At 46.6% G+C, this 22444-nt stretch overlaps 1 protein-coding gene across 5 annotated transcripts in view; it reads left to right on the top strand.

The window, feature by feature from the left end:
• Positions 1-22444, top strand: part of LOC132490793 (kalirin) — a 467387-nt gene that overhangs the window by 276479 nt on the left and 168464 nt on the right. For all 5 annotated transcript variants that reach the window (XM_060099427.1, XM_060099424.1, XM_060099423.1 and 2 more), the window contains exons 7-9: positions 4037-4228; positions 8032-8163; positions 9983-10213. In XM_060099427.1, the coding sequence (XP_059955410.1) occupies positions 4037-4228; positions 8032-8163; positions 9983-10213 (555 nt within the window). The remainder of the gene's footprint in view (positions 1-4036; positions 4229-8031; positions 8164-9982; positions 10214-22444) is intronic.

Here is a 22444-nt window from a genome sequence, read left to right as displayed (position 1 = left end):
GGCTGAGGCATGTGGACAGCCAAGGCTGGGCTACATGTCCCTCTGGGGTGCGCCGCACTGCTCTTCTTGGTCTCACTCCACGTAGGTGTCCCCTTGCCAGCCCTTTAGTGAATAGAGCAGTTTTTTGAAAGCATAAACCAGATAACGTTCCTCTTCTGTTTAAAACCATCCCATTGCACGTGGACACTTGACAGCTTTGTTTCCCTTGTTGCTTCAGTATATGCCCCACCTCCTCCATAGAATGAGGTCTAGATTTAGTCAGTATTCCCCCAGGCACTGGAGATGAGACAGAAGAAGACTGTGACCACCTAAGTTCTCTCTACGTTCAATCTGTGTGCCCTCCATGAACAGGGTACACCTGGAGGCCTGGTTATATGGCGCCGACACTGGACACTGCTTACTCAGAATTGGAATGTCTGAGATCTTTAGTTCATCTTACAGGTGAGGAAGCTGAGGCACAGAGGAGGCAAGTGACATCTTAAGTAAGTGCCAGGGCTGGACGAGAACTCACGTCTGACTCCTGACCCAGCAACGTTGATGCCCTTGACTGACGGACAGCTCTGCAGCTGGAAGGGCATTGAAGGCTGGCAGGGAAGAACGGCAGAGCCCGGCCAGGTGGGAGGGCGTAGAGGAGGCAGCTGGTAGAAAATGGAAAGGCCGTGAAGAATCCAAATATCCATTCCCACTGGCCACGTCCCCAGGACAAACGGGAGTCCCAGGTGCTCTTTAACAGAAGCATAGACAGTGACACAGAAAAACTACACAAAGGGATTGACCCAAGGCCATGACATGTCATTTGTGCCTAACGACTAAGCACCCTGTTTATTTGGACTCTTAACCTTGCTCTGTCCTTTTAAGTCATGTGAGACCTTCTCCGCCATTCTTCTCTTGTCATTTGGTTTGTGACTCCAGTTTAGAATCTCTCTGCCTATTTGTCTCAGGTTCTAAGCTGGAGGGAGATAAAGAAGGTGATGATGAACTTGGGCCATGTGACTTGCCTGCAGTGTTTTGCTGTTCTTCAAAGGGCCTGTAGAGAAGAACAATGAGCAAATTCATGAGTCAACATTATACTTATCCCTCTTTTGTGAGGAACACTGCCTCCACTTCTTCTGTGCAGTGTAATCATTTGTTAGCTTTAGTAAGACATCTCTCTGCCCACTGATAAGGAAACAAAAAGGCATTTACTGTGCTAGTCTCTAGAATGTGAAATGTAAGCTGTGGTCTCTTTTTGTTTGTTTGTTTTTAGCTTTCATTTATGATCACAGGCTTAAGGGTTGAAGGGGGCCTTGGAGGACTGCCAACCTCACCACCCCCTTCTGTGCAGGAAGCCCCTTCTCCACATCCTTGCCAGTGGTTCGTATCCCTTACCCCTGCATCCCCACTGCGAGTTGCCTCTACCTCTGTCGTAACACTTACTTCATTTTGCTTAAATTACAGTTATTTGAGGACTTTTTTTTAAGTCTCAGCTGTGAGCCCCTGAGGGCAGGAATCCTGTCTCTTTCCTCTTTGTCTTTGATCTCCCACAGCCCCCAACACAGAGCCTGGCCCACTCTCCATAAATATTTGAAGGAGTGACAAGGTGTTAACAGCCTCCAGAGTCAGCCACAGTTCAACATCTCTAATAGCTAGAAAGGTCTTCCTAAAAGTGAGCAGAAACACACCTCCCCAACTTCCCTGTGGGGAGAGAATATAAACAGTCAGTGATGACAAAGGGCCAGGCATCCATAAGATGCACCCGAGAGACCGGGGGACAGGCCATGCCCTGCTCTTATTGCTGTTCTTGCTTCCCTTCTGGACAAAGGATACGAAGGTCTTTCCCAGGACAGGAAAACCCAACCACACTAGATAGAGTTGGAGAAATGTGTGTGGCGTGGGGAGGGTTTCCAGGATTCAAATCCAGTTTGGAAAGGCAGCTTTACTAGATGCTGCCAATGTCCCACTCATATCCCCTCAGTCCTCCCCGAGGGTCATCTGCAGACGGTTCCCATGCCCAGCGACAGCTTCCCGTGTTTCTCTGCCCATGGTCACTCTCTGACCTGGGGACTATGCTTGGCCTGTGTGTAGGTCAGGCTGGAAATGCCAGGGAGTAACTCTAGGAGAGACTTCCAACCATGAGTGATGGGACTTGTGCATAAATACCCCAGATCCGTCATCTCCCAGTGGGACACTCAGAAGTGTGTTGTACACAGTCTCTCAAAGGTTTCAGGAGAGACGACCCCCAAATGCTCAGAGCAGTAACCCACTAATGGACACATCCTTTCTTTATTTGCCTCCCTTCCCTCTTTGACTTGCCTACTCCCTCACTGGGCTTTCTGGGATCACACCCAAATAAACAGTCTGCCCCAAATCCTTGTTTCAAGGTCTGCTTTGGGTGGAACCCAAGCAGGAAATTTGGTGGAAATCCTAATGTTAGTCCCTTAAAAGACAGGACTATTAAAATTAGTATATGTCTTTTATCCCCCTGTTTCTTTCCTTCTATTTCTAATTCAGAGTTGGTTTTTCTGTCAGTTCTATAAATAGAGTTTAATTTTAAGAAGAATCCGTGTCCTAACTCAGAAAACAGGACTGATAATGATTCCTAAGTCTTTGAAGGATAGTTATTTCAAATAATAAGAGTCAGTAATATTCTAGTTCTATTAAGGAAACGTACTAGTCAGAAAGGTCTCAAGCCAGACTAAAGAAAGAGGTTACGCATGGGGATCATGAGACATCAGGATGGATTTGTGTTCAAGTGCTTCACTTAACCTCTTAAACTTCCACAGACACCTTTTAAATGAAGAGAGACCTTATCAACCTGGCTCAGGTTTGGGATGGAGTGCTTGAGGTCAGGACAGCGAACATGAATGCGGACCATGAGGGAAGAGGGAAAGGAAAATAAAGAACCTTCATTAAACTTACCCATTTTTAATGAACTACCGCTGAGCTAATAGAGCCAAGAGAAAATGCCGTTGCCGAAGAATATTTATTATCATATCAGAAGATTCATAACAAAGAACAAAGGTGTGCAAGCAACCTGCCCCACTAGTCCTCCTTCAGACAGACATGGTGTGAGTCAGAATAACTCCCTGTAGGGGCTACAATATTACTTGATTGTTTTGACACCTCAGACGATTAATAGGGGTAGCAGTTAAAAATAATCATGCTCACTACTGCCTTTGTGTGTGCGTTTGTGGGGTTTTTTGTCTTCTTTCTTCCTGTAGAGTTTTCTGCTCTCCTAGTAAGGAATGCCACACATGGTCATGAATTTTTAATTGGCAATCAAAGGTGGGAATAAATGTAAACAAAACACAGGGTGAGAGGAGTCAGCAGGGCCAGGAGAGCCCCACAGATGCCTTTTTGGGATCAGGTGGGGAGATGTTCCTAAGTCACGTAGGGACAAGAAAGGGCTCCACAGATCTTATTTTTAGCATGGATATTGTGGCTTCATATGCTCTCTTTATTTATTTATTCACCTGCTCTCTTGGTGGGGGTAGGAACAGGGGGCAGCAAAGTCTTCACTTGGTGGTAGGAAGATGTGTGGTCATCCTGTGACGTGTGTCCTTTGCCCTCTTTAATGAGCACTGCTGCCCTGTTGTAGTTGGCAGTAATGCCCTGGGTACAGCTCTCTCCTGAGCTGAGAGAGGTGCCTTTGCCTCCTCCGGCTTTTGCCCTGGTCTGAGCCGTTGCTTCCGGAGAGAAACTCTTGGAAGTACCATGATGTCCCCATGGCATGACCTCATAAGATGATTGTGAGGATTATTAAGGTAGTCCATGTAAAGTGACTGCATTCGTGGGCATTAATAGTTGGCACAAAAACTATGTTGGTCCTCAAAATCAAAGGGCTCAGTTACTGTACCTGCCATCTGCTGTAATTTCATAATATAAACAAAGACCTCCTATGGGCTCAAAATGGATATGTTAATGTGGCCGATACTAGCCTCTCTCAAACTTTTTGTTTTGGGTAGCCTCCTTCCCCACGTATTCCCCCACCGCAGGGTGCTCTGTGGGTGCCTTTTCAGCCTGCCCCACTAAGCACCCCCTCTCCCTTGCTTCCCAGAACGCCTATGTCAACATCAACCGCATCATGTCCGTGGCTTCCCGCCTCTCAGAGGCCGGCCACTATGCCTCGCAGCAAATCAAGCAAATCTCCACGCAGCTAGACCAGGAGTGGAAGAGCTTTGCGGCCGCTCTGGATGAGCGCAGCACCATCCTCGCCATGTCTGCTGTGTTCCATCAGAAGGCTGAGCAGGTAAGGCCAAGGGAGCTGCTGTGGCCGCTGGTGGTGGGAAGCGGAGGGGCAGGGGCAGGGCAGGGCAGGCTGGGAGGACATACACTGAGGTGTAGAGAGCCCCTCCTCTCTTTTTGAAACACCAAAGACCGCGCTGAGTAGTTTTGACAAAAACCCATATTCTACTACTGTCATGGCCCCTGTGTACCCAAAGAGACATTGGTAACTCTTGGAGGCTTTGCTTAACATTCAAACAGGAAGAAACCCAGAGCTAACTATTCTGCTTAGTAGTTTATTGTTGGACGTGTGTGTGCATGCGCATGTACGTGTGTGTGTGTGTGTATATGTGTGTATGTGTGTTGACTGCTTAGTTTGCATTCCATAGGATAGACCAAAGGGGTGAAACTAAACTGATCATTGAGTGCCGAGAACAGGGGGAAACTAATTTTACATGAAGCATTTGCTGTGGATAATAATAATGTAATAATAATACAGTGGACAGAAATAATAATTACTTGTTGCCATTTACTTACTGGCATTGGCCAGTGACATTACTAACCCATTTTACAGAGAGGAGCAGGGAAGCTCACAGAGATTAAGTAACCTGCCTAAGATCCAGTGGCATGTAGGACCTGACTCTAACCAGCTTAGGGAGAGCCAACGGTTAAATTTTCAGGAATTTTATGAGCTGGTTGTTAAACATAGCCATTTCTTTAAACTATATAAATTTAAATTAAATATATCACATTAAAAGCAAAGATAATAAATACTCAAAACTCATCATTTTCAATTATTTTACTAGATTTTATTATTTTCTATGTTCTTGAGATTATTTCTGTCTATGTTATATTCTCTCTCTCTCTCTCTCTCTCTCTTCCCCCCCCTTTCTCCCCACCCCCCACAACAATAAACTACTAAGCAGAATGTAAACAGGCTCTGGGTTCCTTCCTGTTTGAATGTTAAGCAAAGCTAGCAAGAGTTACCATTTGTCTCTTTGTCAACATTTATGTCTGTGGTGGAAATAGTATACAGCTGTGTGCTACTGATCACCTCATCCCAACTACATATTTGGTGATGTTGCAGTGGTAGCCTGAAATAGGGCAAGATAAAAGTTTTACACCATGGAAATCATCAAGTGTTAGAAACCAGGGCTTGATTTGTTGTTTTATTGATTGTCTAGAATCTTAAGAAAATATTTTAAAATGCAGATTAAACCTAAAAATGTGCCCTGTGTATAGCTGTTGCATTGTGAATAGAACACAAAATCAAGGAAATATTCTTCTGATATTCAAAAACTATTATTGCATTTAGCAAAGAGGTCACTTAAAATCACTGATGAATGAGTAATGTTCTGACATAAGTCTCCAGGTATTTTTCACTTTTGTCTTACATCTTAACAAAAGTGAAAATATCAACCAGCTTTTGTGTTGGAACTATATAAGTTTGTCATTTACAAACAAAAGCATCTGTGAGAATCAATTTGTTACATGGAATTTATCATAAGCATTCTATGTGTTATTATTCTTTATAAATTATGTGCTACACATCTTTTATAGCAGTAAAGTTTATAACACTTGTGTGTGTATTACATACACACGTATATGCTGGTTATTAAAAGTTTATTAATATACCCTTGTGAAAATCACACAATTAATCGATAGGCATCTGGGATCAGGTGTGTCTAACATTAAAGCCTATGGTCTTAACCCCTAAATTTCTTTCTTTGTATGACATTTGGGTAGCTCACAGATAACACAGAGTCAGACACAAGGTCATACCTTAAATCTCTTCCTCTGTTACCCATCTAACATGGAAGGCAGCATGGAATAATTGAAGGAGTCTAGGTTTTGATGCCAGACACAGGTAAGTTCTAATCATTAACTCTTAGGCAAGTCACCTCAACATTCTGAGCTTGTTTCCTCATCTCTAATGTGGGGATGATCATAAATCTCACAGCACTGTTATAAGGATTAGAGATGGAATATATTAGGTGCTTAGTGTGTTTTTTAAATGGTAGACATCACCAAAGATCTGTTGGTATCTTTGTATTTCCTCCACCTGTGTCTGTTTCCATCTGAGACCTTCCCAAAGACTGAAAGTACTTGTGTTATAAGTCAAGAGCAGCCCTACACATTGAGAGGAATCTAGCCTTTTTTTGTTGTTGTTGTTTTAAGATGATGGTGGCAGTACCTGAGAATATTCATGTCTGATCTCCTGTTCTCTCTTCAACCTATTATTTGCACACTTTGTTCAAGGTTTCTCCAGATTGGCAAGGGAGGTTCAGTGCCTCCCTCTCTGTCTCTCTGTCTTTCTGTCCTTGAGATGACCGTTTTGTGGGGTCTACTATAGGACTCTGGTTAGAGTATTACAAAGAAATCCCAAAGACCTTGAAGAGGTGCTCCCCCGACGACTGACACACACTGTCAAGTTACTTTCAGGTTCCTTTATGAAATGGTTGTTGATGGAGCAAGGAGCTTCTGAGATATTAGCAAGCACATGCAACCTGATTCTGGGTGTCACCCAGCACTCTGCCAGAATTGTTAGGAGACGGCTTACTGCGATTAAAAACATACAGAATGAAAAATCAGCTGCCACAGCCAAGTGGCTAAGGACTGAAAGCTGACGTGATACCAAGAGGGGAACTCAGGCAGTTGTAGAAACACAGTACCCGAACTGAGAGTAACTGGAGGACTCAACTTCTATTTGCTGTTTCCTGACTTGGATTAGTTTGGATAAGAAGCAATTTTATTTGTATCTACTTTTTAATGCAATTTCTCGGGTATTGCCAGTCCTTCAGGGAAACTCATAAACCATGCTTCTTTTTAGCTGGAAAGCACACACACACACTCACACACAGACAATGGATTCAAGGCTATTTTTTCAATGCGTTTATTTAGGCAGCTCTTTATTGTCCTCAGATGGGCTGTTCTTGGCAATGAGATAAAAAGGTATTTAGGCAATTAATTTAAATGGAGCTGTGCACCCAGGCAAGAAGAATCACAGACAGAACCACTCCAGACTGTTGGGTGAAGAATTATTTGCATTTTAGAGGTGTATTTTCCACTCAATAAATCTGAGTAATTTCAGTTAGCTCACCCTTTGTGCATGGAGACCCATAGTCTCCCGCAATTGTTAATTTTAATTTTTAAATAATTTGATGTCTGTCAAGATCTATATCTATATATCACATCCCAGGAGCCACTCTAGACACAGTACAATCTGTCCCGCTGAGCTGCCCTCCCCTCTCCCACCCCTTGGGGTTCTGACCCAATAGCAGGGATCTTTCTGAGTGTTAATCTCCATCCCCTGAGGGAATGGTCTCTGCAGGTTCCCTGGGGTGCCTGATGGGCCTGAATGAGGCATTCTTTGCTACTCTTCACAGCTCAATGTCTACACTATAAAGCACATGTGTGGAAACATCCCATTTCATTATATGTTGCCTCTCACTTGTACTTGTGAGTGTGCACAGGACAAGAAGCTCTCACATACACATGTCATGTAGTGAGCTGTTTGCACACCTGTATTTTATCATCAGTGTGTGGATATAACCTGTTGAACGTGAAGTCAACTCCCACCCCCAGCAGTTTCATAATAATCATCTTTCTTTGTGGAAACCATACTTCCTAAACAGGTACTGGGTACTGACTTCTTACCTGGGGTTGGTGTTTGTAAAATTAAAGAAAAAACTCCACTGTCTGCAGTGGTCTCTGAAGGCTTCCAGAGTTCCTGATGCTTCTTCCCAAGGTATCTGACCGTCTGTACATAATCTGCCCATTGCCCGCCCCCAGTGCTCCCACACTGACCCAGCCGGCATCTCCTTCCAGTTCCTGTCGGGAGTGGACGCCTGGTGCAAGATGTGCAGCGAAGGTGGCCTGCCGTCTGAGATGCAGGACCTGGAGCTGGCGATCCACCACCACCAGTCCTTGTATGAGCAGGTGACCCAGGCCTACACAGAGGTGAGAACCCAGTGGACACCCAGAGGTCCTGGCTGTGTATAGGGGTATGGGTGTGTGGCAAGAGTACCGGCCTGTGTGCTGTGAAATAGCCTGAGTTGGACTAAGAAGAAGAGAGGCCATTTTTCTCCCTCTGGAGACATCGTTAAGATCCTTGATCTGTTAATGATGATGTCAAAATGCAGCCATTGGCAGGAACCGCCTTAGTGCACATGTGTGTACACACACACACACACACACCCTACCTCACCCTATGTGTGAACACACACACACACACACACACAGACACACACCCCTACCTCACCCTATTTGTGAAGACTGGACTGTGTCTTCTGTGGAAGGACTGTAAGAAAGCAAGGCTGTGCTCCTCTGGAGTTGCTTTCTGTCTGGTGAGCGGGCATGCACGCACTAGCCCTGCCACCCCTTTTATAAAGCAGCTCATCAAAAAATACTAATTTTCTCACTGGAAGCTCCAGAGCACAACTCACCACAGGTTGGAGATAAGTGTTCGCAGGAGTGAGAAGCTGCTGTGGAAGTGGAGGACAAACTAAAAGGCTCTTCTGCTGAAAAAATCAGAGGCTGGGAGCATGGTACAAGTTAAGAAGGGGAAAAAACTTCCTTCTTAACTTGTACCAGGCACACCTCCTTTCACACCTTGCTGGAAGGAAAAGGCCGTTTCAACTCCAAAACAACTTTGACTTCCTTGTTAACCAGGTTAACTTGGGGTCTTAAAATTCCTATCAATGCCCTAGTCACCACGGTTTTAAAGTAGAAAGGCGCACGCTCGCTGGCCAACCCGCCAAGCGCCGGAGAGCCACAGGTGTCAATCAGATGGTGCCGCTTTCCAGAAATACTGCCAGGAATCCAGTGAGGAATGGCAGGGAATGTCACCCCCACTGGTTTCAGCACTGAGGGTGAGTGGTGGGGAACCCAGGAGCATGCACGTTGTGTCCACAATCTAAGGGTCCCTCCCTTATTCTGCGTGTTCTGGAAAGACAGGGAAGTTAACATTTTCAGGAGAAGAAGAAAGGAGGTTGTATGTATATCTATAAATATGTAGAAGGAGAGCAAAAGAAGGGTAAGTATAAAAGGAAGACAATGACAAGGAAGTAAAGGAGAGAAAAATGATGATGATGATGATAAAGGTAGAATTGGTAGCCAGTACCTGCCGGGCCCTCTTCTAAGTGCCCTGCATGTGTTAACTCATTTAATCTTTACCACAATCCTATGGGATATGTACCATTTCTATTCCTACGTCACAAACAAGGAAACTGAGGCCCAGAGGGGTTAAGTGTCAATAACTTGCCTCTGGTCACACACCTAGAAGTTTAGAGCTAGGTAGAGGAAGGTGAGGATAGAAGAGGGAACGGGGAGAGAGGTTTATGGTGTCAACTTATATTCAGCTTTTTTTCTGAAGCAAAGATCTGCTGCCTGACCCAGTCAGTGAGAATATTTATCAAGTAAATACTTACCAAGTACCAAGTGTCAGGCCCTCTTCCAGGCGTGGGGCGAGATAAACAAGGCCGAGTCCCTGCCCTCAGGAAGCTGAAATTCAAGGGGGAGGGAGACAGTGATTCGGGGTCTCGCAGACAACTGGCTGCAGCCCCAGCACCTCCTCTCCCTCAGGATTGCGGGGTGCTCGGCCCTCCCCGGGCTGCGGCTGGGCACTGTGGAAGCTCTGGTGGCACACTCCTTGGTCGTCATGGGTGTCGGTGGGACTGAGATTCTCAGTCCGCATCAGGGATGCCAGCAGGCTTGCCTCGCCTCCCTGTGCCCCTCCTGCCCCTCCACTCCCTAGACTGGACCTCTTTCCCTCTTGCAGGTCAGCCAGGACGGCAAAGCGCTGCTGGATGTGCTGCAGCGTCCCCTGAGTCCTGGGAACTCCGAGTCCCTCACAGCCACAGCCAACTACTCCAAGGCAGTGCACCAGGTGCTGGACGTGGTGCATGAGGTGCTGCATCACCAGCGACGGCTCGAGAGCATCTGGCAGCACCGCAAGGTGCGGCTCCACCAGCGGCTGCAGCTCTGCGTCTTCCAGCAGGATGTCCAGCAGGTAACAGACTGCTTCCCTGAGCCTGGCATCTGTCTCAGGCAGGCAGGTGGCACAAGTCCCTGACCTAGGTGATCAGGCCTGGGAACGCCTGATTTATGGAGGGAGGAGGGCAGTTCAGCCCCCAGCTTCACCCCTCCACACCATCCGGACTTGTTAATTGATGCTTCTCACTTAAGCAGCTTTACAGACAGGCCTTCTCACCCTCTGGTGTTGTGAAGGGAGGCTCAATCTGAGAGACAGCAATTCCTTGCAGTCATGACATTGTTTTCTTTGGGGGAAGCTTGACCGTCCCCCAGGCATGAGCTCTCTGGACAGCCCCGGGTCCTAGGGGGTTATCTGAGCGCTGTCGGAGCTGGACCCACGGTGTGCCCACTTCTCAATCAGGGATGCAGGTGGACTGCTAGAGTTGGGCTGTGGTGGGGTACAGGGCCTTTAGGGGATTCTTTGGCAAGCTTGGATTTGGGAAACCAGATTTAAAACAAGGGCTGTTGATAATTGTTCTGTGATTAGAGGTTACTCCTGGCTTAATCTGTTTTTTGCGTTATTATAAGAGCCATAGCATTTTTCTTTACCACAAATAATAAAGAAATTGTTGTTTCTAACTATGAAAGGACAGCCTTGCCACAAATGCCCTTTTGGATGAAAGGACACATTCTTTTTTCCTCATACTTCTCTGTCTGTCTCTTTGGGGACCCCTGGGAGCTTTTCTTTGAGGACTGATAGCTGGGTGGGGGGTAGGGAGAGCTTGTTGGGAGCTGGAGACGGAAGTTAAGGTTTAGCATCATCTCCCTGCTGGTTCACTTTGAGAGGCAGGGGTGGGAGCACTCGTGTTCTCAGAATTTTCTGTGGCCACCTCATAATTTCAAGATTATACATATAAAATAACATTTCACTCTCCTTCCACACCTCCTGCGGTATTGACCAAGTGTAATCGAAAAGTATGTCGAAATATACATGGAAAATTGAGAGCCAACTGGACATGTCTTTGGAGTGTTGGTTCCCCTCACAGCTGTTGTTGGGGGGCCCTTGTACTGGATATCCTGTGATGGAGACAGGCTAGAAGGAGAGCGGGGCATCCTATCAGGGGTCGTGACGCCCTCTGGGTGTGGGGTCACCACCGTGCAGTCAGTCCCAGGAGTAGACAGGCCTTCAGGAGTGTCCCCCATTCTTGGGCTGCCCTAACTCCTTTGTAGCCCCTGTCCCCCGGCTGGGGCAGTGATGAGTCATCGGAGGCGACACCTCAGCCTCAGGAGAGATGGGCACTGCTTATGTGCTGACCCCAGCCCTGAAACCCTTGTGGGGCTTGCTGGGGATGGAGAAGCAAATGCATCAGTTGTCTGCTCCTGCCGTCTGGAATTGTTCAGATCAAGGTATCATCTCTGAGCACAGGAGAGCACAGGGTTGGTCTGTGATTGGGACAGAGTTAGGTGTCAGCCTCCAGAGGCACACAGAAGGTGTTACCACCTCAGTGAACTTTGAGTGACTTTTGGAGATTTCTGGGCCATGGATTGTGCAGCTTCCTTGGTGTGCTCTTTGCCTCCCTGCTGTTTTCATGGCTGTTGTACTAGGACGGGTGCTGGAGAGGGGCAGAGGTGCTGCAAGGAGGGTGGGTGAAAGGCTTCCCCATCAGGAGGGCAGCATCCAGACTCGGACTCTCTGGGAACAGCTGTTATCAGACTCTTCTGTGGCCATCGTGACATCTACACTAAAGCTGGGGAAAAGTATAATAAAACTACACCGGCGGCTGTTCTACATCGTGCTCTAAAAATGAGAGCATTTCTGGAATGGAGGCCCTATCAATTCATCTCTACAAGATGAATCACATTGTTGGCACTCACCAAAAGCAAGTAGAAGATTATGAGGTGGATGTAAAGGGGTTTGGATTTTCCACGAGGACTGAATTCCCCAGGATGACTGATTCCATTGTTCTTTTCGGGACATGTGAATGTGACTTCTGGGGACACGACGTCATTCACCCATTGTCCGGCTAACTCTCACTCACCAAATATCTGACACTGGGACAGATGCACGAAGAAAAATGTGAAAACCAAGGGCTACGAAACCCGGTGTGGGTTTCAAATGCTTCTTGACACCCAAGCGAGCATTGATGCCTGACCGTGCCTGAGTTGGCACTTCAGAGAGCGCTGAATATAACGCACTCAGTGGTTCCAGTGATGGACTTGGACTCTGGTCTCCCGACTCCCAGCCATACAGGAGCCTGTCCTAGTTTTCAGAATCAGACTGGACAAGCAGTTTTCCTGCTCTGTGCTCCCACGATTTTATTTAATAATACAAAAACACATGCAAACAATAATGTTAACTCAAAGGTCAAAGTACTATTGGAATTTTATGAATTTATCATTTTTTATTTTGCATGCTTCATCTCTTCTTTTCCAGTATCTCCTTGAGAGTAGAAGCCACGGCTGCTGCTGTCTGGCATGAAGCTGGGGTTCTCTTTATATTTGCTGACTTGAGTTGAAATTATTATTGGAGGCCCCCTGTTTCTGCTTCTGTGAATTGAACACCATCTAACCCTCCTTCCCAACCCATCCAGTAGCTGCCAGTGAGTAGCTGCAGTCTGTTTGCAGGAATTGTGATGTGAAAGTCTGAAGGTCCCAGGTATTTCCTAACAGTCCAGGCAGAGGAGTCGGGGACATAACATCAGTGCTACAAAGTATCCTGGTACTCCTCAATATCCTGGTATTCAACAAGCATGGGTCTGGGCAGTGGGCCCAGCACTGCACTAGGTTCTGGCAAGATGCCTGGTTGGTTAGGTAGAAAGGCAACAAGACATACACACTTGAAAATAGAAAGGTCTGTGCTACCCGAGCATGCCAGGCAGTGTGCAAGACAACAGAGTGTTGATGGGACACTTACAGGCAGAGGTGTGAAAAGTCAGAGTTGGTGTCTTGAAGGAGGAGAGAATTGATTGAACCATATAGTCTGGATCCAAGACTCTTGAGCACATTTGGGGTCTAGAGATGTTTACTCTGCAGCCTAAGTGGGAAGCTTGTGAGCGAGCGTCGGTGGCTAGGGTGATGCAGCATTATGGATAAGAGCATGGACTCTGGAGCCAGATGGCCTGAGTTTAAATCCTGCTCTGACAAGTCTTAGCCATGGGACCTTGGGCAAGTGGCTTCACTGCTGGTGCTTCAGTTTCCTCACCCCTAAAATAGGAACCATCACATACCTATCTCATTGGACCGAAGGAGGTGCAAGCACAGCACCTGCCTAGCATGTAGTACATCCTCCAGCAGTATTGTCTCGGTTTAGTCACATCCTCTTTGAGTGGTACTCGGGTGTCTCCTGAGTCTGATGAGTTCCATTTCATTCAGTGATAAAATCTCAGAATTGCCGGGGACCTGGAAGAGCATTCAGTCTCACCTACTATAGGGTCAAGAAAATTGAGGGCCAGAGATGTAAAGCAACTTGGCCATAACCACACAGCTAGTTGATGGTAGTGCCAGGACCAGAAGCTAAGTCTTCTGGCTCCCAGTCCAGGTGTCCTACAGAAAAACCACACAAGAGAAGAGCCAGGCGGACAGCGATGGAGAACAGAAGAGAGACAGGAGGGACACACACATACTAACGTAGAGAGGGGAAAGACAGACCACATACACACACCCTGAAACAGGGAGAGAGAAGGAGAGACAGAGACAGACAGTGGAGGATGGGAAAGAAAGGGAGAGAGATTTAAAGACAGAGAGCAGAGAAACAGACATACCTGGGCTGGGAGGAGAAAGAGAAAGAGGAAGGTGGGGGAGAGACAGAAGAGAAAGAGAAAGAGACAGGGACTCCTGCTAGTGGAGAGGCGGGGGAGAGCCCGCCAGCCTCTCCCCACCCGACTCCTTGTCCCATTGCCATTTCTGGGGGTGGTCTTTTCCCAAATAAGGATACCTTGCCTAAAGCAGAGTGAAGCAGAGAGGTTGAAACCAAAGATAGACACCAGTGAATAAGAGATTCCATTTAAATATCTGCAGCCAGAATTGGCCTGACACATCATCCCTGTGCTAGCTCTCCCTTGGTTCCCCAAAAGTGTCCTCTTCCCCTCTGGGCTTTGAAGCAATGGAAATAAGTCTCTAAGGATCAAACTGGAACTTGGGTCCATTAAGCTGCAGAAAGGCATAGATAGAGTGCACCTACCATAGTATTGCTAGTGGAATAATTTTCAGTCCTGTTGTTTTTCCAGTTTGGTGTGGAACAGCACTAAGCAACAGCCATAAGAACGCTCTATGATAGCATCAGCTGACCTCCACCTTCTGTCTGTTCTTCTCTCCTAACCCTGTGGCTTCCCATAAGAATAAAGGACTCCTTTCAAGCCCAGATAGACCTGACTTTGCTGAGAAGAACGAGGAGTAGCTAGTCTTGATCTTTCTAGTAGATGCAAACTCCATTCCATTTTTTCATAGCCAGAACAACTGTTGTGAGTATCTCTGCAGGCCATCTGTTCTGCCTCCCTTTCTTCTTCTCCCTCCGTGTGGTGCAAGAATAAATTGGTAAAGTGTTTTGGAACACCTGTGTGCAAGGCCCTATACTAGGAGTTGGAGGTCTCTGGCCCAAGAGAAGATATATATACCCGAGGATGTATGAGTGGCACGTGGCTATCTGGGTTCAGGGCCAAAGAAGCAAGACAACAATGGGCTGGTGGAGTCAGAGCAGAGAAAGTTCCTTGTGGGTGGAATGGCATTTGCATTGGTGCTTGGAGCTCAGGCAGAGGAGATGGGGATGGTATTCCTGGGGAAGGCCAGGAAGTGGAGAGCTAAGTTATAGCCAGGGGACAGGAAGAGGAAATCTAACTGAGTGCCTACTCTTGGCAGTGATAGAGGGAGGTCAGGCTGGAAGGGTTAGGAGTGGTCTTGGTGGGGTGGGTGGGACATTACCCATTTGAGGCTCCAGTGCCTTCCCTTAAAAGTAATGTGTTTTGCTTTTAAGCCGTCCAAAGGTGAGCGAGGGAGGGGCAGTGACGTCAGAATTTTCTGGCTTAGTGATTTTCCATTCTGAATGAGTGTATTAATATTAAAGTCCATAGTTCTTGTACTACAAATGAACCTCACCTGTTTCTATCAGGTTTTTCTGGAGCCTCCCGTGGAAAATTATAGCTTTTACTGTATCAGCTCTTGCCTGCCAAAGAACGTGTAAAAAGGATTTGAGAGTAATTTTTTTAAACTCCATATATTCAATCTTTTACTAGCTGTAGTGACTAAAGCCCCTTAATCATACTAAACCGGTTTGGGCATTGTATAATCCAATTAACAGCTTTGCATAATAAAAGGTGAGCACTTTGGGTTACAAACAGCATGCTTAGTTAGAAAAAAAGTGACTGGAATGATGATGGGTCTAGAAAAGAACTCTTCTTATAAGAAGGAACGATTAAAGCATCTAAGAAGGAAAATGCTCACTCAGGGCATAGTCCCAGATAGATGAGGGAACATACACAAGGGGGAGCCATCATCAAAAATCTGAAATGCTGACTAGTTAGTTACTTGGTGGGTATGTTGGGGAGGAGATTCAAACATCAGATGGATGGTTGGATTCCAACCCTGAGATTTGGTTCCTGGCATTAAATGTGTCTATAAAAGTTTTATTGTTCATAGCTCAGGATTCATCATCTTTATGAGCAATTGAGCATCTAATCACTTCACTTATCTTAATTAATCTTCCAACACTATGAAGCAGGTGATAACTTTGGTCCTCATCTTATCAATACTAATGAGGAAATTGAGGCTTAGAAAGGTTAAGTAAACTTACACAAGGTCACACAGCTAGTGACAGAGGAAGGCTATAAACCCAAGTCCACTGAATCTCTAGGTCCGTGCTCTTAGCCTCTCTGCTATGCTCTGGGCACTATGTTAGGTGGTGGGAATGCAGAGAGACACGGATCCTGCCCTTGAGGGGTTTATAAGTTAGTGCAGGGCTCAAAGGGCCCTGATAGATTGCTTGGTCCCAAGGGATCAGACTTGGCATATAGCCACTGACAGCTGAGATTCATCCCTAAACTCCCTGTCCAGGAAGACCCACACAGGCAGTCATACTCACACGCAAACACTCTTTTCACCTGCTCCATCATTATAAAATGGCTCTCTACAGTTATTTAGCTCTAACACAAATGTCCCTAAGACAGGCACTACCCATTCTCACTTGTTTTTCATAATAACCATAATTATGTTAACTCAGTATTGCTGATGCTTTTCTTTGTAGCATGTATCTTGAATAATGTCCATTTGCCCATGGTTGTATTTAGCAGTATTAAAGTTCTCAATTAAGTTTGGATGGTGATAATCCAATCATTCAAATACATTCAAGTAGATAATAGATGATTCTTTGGGCAGGGTGAGTGTCCAGAAAGTGAGCAGGGTTGAGGCTTGGCTGAATTGGGGGAGGAAGGGAGGGGAGAAAGAGAGGGCTCTGCTGGTCAGGGTTGCTTTCTGATGGGAGTGAGGATGGGGAAGCTTTCTCATCTGCCTCTTTGGTGTCACTGATCTTAGAAGGGGTGCTCCATCCCTCTCCCCATAGTAGGAGGCTGGTACCAAAGGGTCTGTTCCAGTCTTCTCCATGTATCCTCTAGCTAGAATTGGCAGGGCTGGGAAATGGGCTTCAGAGGCCTGCTCCTGATTTGCTCAGACCCTCCTGCCTGGAATTTCATGGACCCTTCACACTCTGTACCTCACCCCATTCCTCTCCGCCCTGCTCTCTGCCTTCTCTTCCCTTCCCCATCATGACCTTTCCCTGGGTGCTCACTTTGATTTTCTGAATGCAAACTCTGTTCTGACTGAACAGTCATCCTTCTGTGATGAGTACCTTCCAAGGAAGGACCTGGGTGCCTCCATCTGGCAGGGTTGGGAGGCCGGTGGGTCCTGGGAGGCAGTGAGAGAAGGTTCCTCCCAGGAGTTACTGAGCCTCAGGGCTTTCTTGATACACAACAATTTTAAACACCTTTAATGTCCTCAATTCCTCTTTTATTACTATGTTAACAAATGACTAGACAGTCACCATCCAAGGTCACTTCTTTCTGATAACCCCTATGTTCGGCATGTCCTTGACCTCAACATGCTATTTCTGGAGCTTTGAATACTAGGCTAAAGGATAAAAGACTCATACTTTATAACTAGTGGGGAACTATTGAAAGATTTTGACCAGAGAAAACAGGTGATCAGAGTGAAGGTCTGAGGTCATTTAGTACCAGAGGAGGACTGTGTTGGAGTGGGAAGATCCTAGGGCCACGGTCATGGGCTAAGGTGATGGGACAAGGGTAGATTTGAGAGCATTTATGAAAAAAAATCACTGGAAATTGCTGTCCATTTTGTTAGAAGACAAGGGAGGTGTCAAGTGTGAATATGGGACTGTGTTCTTTAAAGTGGGGTTCTTGGACCTGTTGAAGAACCCAACTCAGGTCCACCTGTCCAATGCACAGCAAAGCCAATCTACCAACACCGAGTTGTAGTGAAGGAAAGTACAGAGTTTATTGTAGGGCGACAAGCAAGGAGAATAGGAAACTTGTGCTCAAAAGACCCAAACTCCTTGATAATTTTCAGGAAAGGGCTTTTAAAGGCAGCATTAGGGGTGAGAGTCACAGGGTATGTGATCAGCTCATGGACATTCTTCTGATTGGTTGGTGGTGAGGTAACAGGGTGATGTTTCAGGAATCTTAATCATCAACCTTCTGGTTCCAACCAGTCTGGGGTCTGCTGCTTGTGGTCAGCATGTAGTCACTATCCTCCACTGGATGGGGGTTGTAGTTTCTGCAGGGCAACTCAAAGATATACACCAGATTGTTATCTGCATCCCTTCAGGAGGAACTGGGAGTCCTGTGGCTCTATTGTTCTAATCATTAACTGCATGAGCCTCCTCTTTGGAACTTGGGGAAGGCCAAACCAAAACGGGGGACTTGGAGGGGCTTTTGTATCCAGGAAGACCTCACAAGGTCCTGCTCAGTTTCAGTTCCCCCTTTTCTTTGATGCTTCTCAATCCTGAGGGGAACAGGGGCAGGACAAGAAAAGGAATACAGTTTTGGATAAAGAGGTTAACCATAAACTCGGCAGGGGAACTCGTTTTAGGGGGACTCAGTTTCAGACCCCTGGCATTAAGATCATCTGGGCAGAGTAGGGTCTTGTTAAGAACAGATTATCTGACCCTACTTTATACTTTTTGATTCAGAATCTGTGGGTAAGGTGGTGCCTAGGTTTTAGAATGAACCCCAAGTAATTCTGAAGCGGTCTAAAGTTTGAGAACCTCTGACTTGAGAGATTCAGTCCTTAGTGATGAAAAGTGTGGTGACACCACAAACAGGAATCAAAGGCACCATGTGAGGAGATGCTTTCAGGGAGATGTCAAAGACAAAGACAATTTCCAGTCACCTCAGCCTGTTGGGAAGGGACAGGCGTGGGCTGCCTGGGAGTGGAGGGGTCCAAGGGAGGGAGGCGGCTGGTTTCTTAGCCGGCTTCCACCCAGCATCACAATTGTCAGGGCAGAGGACTGTGGTTCTAAGGGGGAAGAGAGTCTGTACACCTGCTAATGAGTTTCAGCTGAGCCCTCTCAGAAAAATGATGGCTTTTTCTGCCATAGCAAGACATTTATTTTGATCATACTTGTTCCAAAGAGGGGACAGAAAATGAATTGGTGGTAATTGGCCATTTCAAGTGGTACCCGCACGCTCTCCAGTCTCAACCGACGGGGAGCGGGGTGGTGCCGGCAGAGAATGAGCTGCTCCCCTTCAGAACTAGTGCTCAGTGTGCTGTGCAAGGAGACAGAAACAGTGATTTGATGGCTGTCCTGGGCGCTCACACACGTCATGCGCACTTGAGCTTTTAACAGAACAAAATGCGTGTGGACACCGATGGCATGCCAACTCTCCTTCCCGACCTCAGAATATCGGCTTCTACAGAGTCGGGGCTGGGCGCTGGGAGGTAACAGCTGAGGGGGGCCATTCTTCAGTTTACTTAACACAACAAAACGCCTTGCCCGTTTTATCATGGATCAAATTATGACACAAACTTAATAACATATTTCAAATAAGATGATTGATCAGAGAGAGCCAGGGAGGGAATCAGAGAGTTGGGATTCTGATTTCACAACTATTTGCCAAACAGCTCCCTTTCCTTTAATGGTTTTTGCCCTTTATCACACAGGAAGTTCTCACATCAGGTTGAGTTCATTCACTCATTTATTCAGCAGATGCTCTTTGAGAACATAGCAGTGAACCAAACAAAGCCCCTGCCTGTGTGGAGTTTACATTCAGGAGGGAGAGAACACCATCACAAACAAACAAATATGTCATAGGTGCTAGAATGACAGCAGGTGAGCTGAATGAATAAGCCACGGGGTGTGTTTAAGAAGAGATTCCAAGCATGTGAAATGGGACCTACAAAGTCCTTGGGACCAGAATGAGCTGGGGACATTCATGAAAATAGGAGAAGGGCCAGAGTACCTGGTGAATAGAGAGGAGGGAAAAGGAGTAAACAGTTTGAAGAAATGGGCTGGGTCCAGATCACCTCAGGCCTTATAAGCTATGGAGAGAATTTGGATTTTCTAAGTGTGATAGGAAACAGTTGTAGAGTTTCGATAAGAGGAATGTCATGACTTGATTCTTGTTGAAAGAAATGTTATATTTAAAGATCTGGCTACTGTGTGGAGGGAGTAAAAGGAGGAAAACCACCTAGAGGGCTGATCGGGTGAATGAGGAAAGATGGTGGCTGGGACTAGGGTGGTTTTGATGGAAATCAGTGTACAGGAAAGAGTAAGTAAGACAGGCTTGCAGCTAAGCAGTGAATTGTGGTGCTTTTGCTGATACAAGGAAAACTGGGAGAGGAGGGGAGTGGGGCAGAAGGGAATAAAGAGTTCTGTTTTAGATATGTTAAGCTTGAGGTGCCCATTATAAACCAAACTGGAAAGGAAGAGTAGGCAGCTGGGTACATGAGTCTCAATCTCAGGAGAGAATTAGGGCTGGAACTGTGAATATGGAAATTACCAGCACATAGATGATATTTAAAGCCATGGAACTGGGTGAGATCATCTAGGGAGTAAGAGAAGAGAAAGAAGAGGTCCGGGGATGAGCCCTCAGGCATTCCAAAATTTAGAGCCTGGGAAGACTAGGAGGATTCAGAAAAGTAGACAACAATGGAGATCAGTGAGGTGGGGGAATTCTCAGTGAGATGGCGTCTCAGGAGCTAAGGAAGAGGTGTTTCCAGAAAAGGGAGGCTCTTCCTCTTAAGCGGGGCTGAGCAAGGTGGGTCTCTCTGCAGGGTGGGAGGGCCGCAGTGGTCCAGGGAGGTCAGAGTGGGGTGGGCTGAGGATGGCTTTGGTGGGAGGGCACCCCAGCACTGGGAGTCCTCAAGGAAGGGTGGTCCAGAGCAGAGTGAGGAGGGAGTCCCCGTGCAGGCGCAGCCTGGTGCAGGCGTCGGAGCCCAGGCAAGGTGAGCAGAGCAGAGAAGGGTGGCCTGGTATAGGTGTCAGGTGCATAGTTGCAGACAGTGAGCAGGTCAAGGAGGTCATCCACGAGGGGCAGGGGCTGTGCAGTGTCACAGCCTGGGCAGAGGGAGGAGGGCATCCATGCAGGGAGGGCAGCCCAGCTTAGAGGATTGGAATCCAAACAGGCTGAGGAGGTGTCCACACAGGGGGCTACCCAGAGGAAGTTTACTAGGAGGTGGTCTTGGAATCAACCCCTGAGGAAGGGAAGGGAAGAAGGAGGATTAGACAGAGAATGAAGTTGAGCTGCAGTGTTATCTCAAGGGAATCCTCAGCCAGCCCTATCGGGCGTTCTGAAGATTGTCTCAGGTTGGGGAGTGAAAACTGGGTCTTTATACTCTAGAGTCTGTCACTGGGCACGGGTCAATGTAAGAAGGGGCTTTGGGCAAAGCCACTCTCTTCAGCCAAGGGTAATAATCCCCAAAGGGGACTGACACCCAAGGCTGTCTGTCTGCTGGTGACACTCTCAGCAGCGTGGTAAAAAGTCCTTTGTGGCACATCACAGCTTCTGCCACCTCCATGGTCTCAAACTACCTCCTTCAAATACTTATTAATCGCAAAGGAATAAGAGTGACTTTCTAGAAAAAGGCTGGAAGACACCACCCTGACCCAGTGATCAAAGTTAACATCATGAGTAATGGGGGAAATTCAAATTATATCCCACCTGATAGAATGCAGTGGGAAGAACAAGAATCATTTCTGTGTTATTCCTGATTCCGATCATGAGGAAACATCAGACAAACCCAAACTGAGGGACATTTTGTAAAGTAATAGACCTGTAACTATTAAAAGTGTCAAAGGCAGGAAAGTCAAGGGAAGCCTGAGGAACTCTTCCAGATTAAAGGGACAACTAAGCATGACACATGCTTCTGGCCTGCATCCTTTTCCTCTAAAAGTCAGTGTTGGGACACATGGGAAAACTTGAGTAAGGTCTGGGAATCAGATGGTAGCGTTGCTGCCAGAACCATTTGGGTTTGAATCCTGACTCCACTATTTAGTAGCTGTGTGAGCTCAGGCAAGTTAACTAACCACTCTGAGATTCATTTTCTTCATCCAAACATGGGGATAATAACTCTCACCATCCCAGGGTTGTGGTGAGATAGCATAGATGAGATGGTGAGCATGTGCCCTGGCCTAGTGCTGGACAAAGAGTGGGCCCTGCATAGCCTTTTCTTCTGAGGAGGGGAACTGCCCTACCCTCAATGTAATAAAATCATGAAATATTTGAGTTGGAGGGAGATTTAGGGAGATGATGTGATCCAACAGTCTCATTGGAGAAAGTGAGGTTCAGAGAGGAGAAGGCACACACCCAGCTGGGCCACAACTGGTTAGGGGCAGAGCTGGGGTGAGAACCCAGGTTCTTCTGTAAGTTATGGTGTCTTTAATTTAGAATGATCATGATGGTACCACATTTTAATGATGCTTTAGGAACCTAAAGCACTTACATATTAACAGAGCTTAGATACCAACTTAAAACTTTGTTCAAAGGTGGTTGCCTCTAAATGCAGGGGCCTCCTGCACTGGGCTGGGAGATCGTTGAGTTCTTCTCCAACACTAAGATTCTATCATGTTAGAAGAATCCAAAAAATCAGAGTCCTGGGACAGAAAGCAGCTAGGCCCTTGATTTTCTCCCATTAACTCGGTTGTATTTATGGCCACTGTTCAGAAAATATCAATAGTTCTCTTCAAAAGGACTTTTCTCTTCTCCTTAGCAGCTAGAAAGGACTGTCTCCTCCCCTGAAAAGTACTCTGTCTTGATTGTATGCTGGT

Source organism: Mesoplodon densirostris, chromosome 5, assembly GCF_025265405.1.
Source record: "Mesoplodon densirostris isolate mMesDen1 chromosome 5, mMesDen1 primary haplotype, whole genome shotgun sequence".
Taxonomy (NCBI): domain Eukaryota; kingdom Metazoa; phylum Chordata; class Mammalia; order Artiodactyla; family Ziphiidae; genus Mesoplodon; species Mesoplodon densirostris.
The sequence above is the reverse complement of the archived record's forward strand: the minus strand, read 5'-3'. Positions and strand labels throughout refer to the sequence as shown.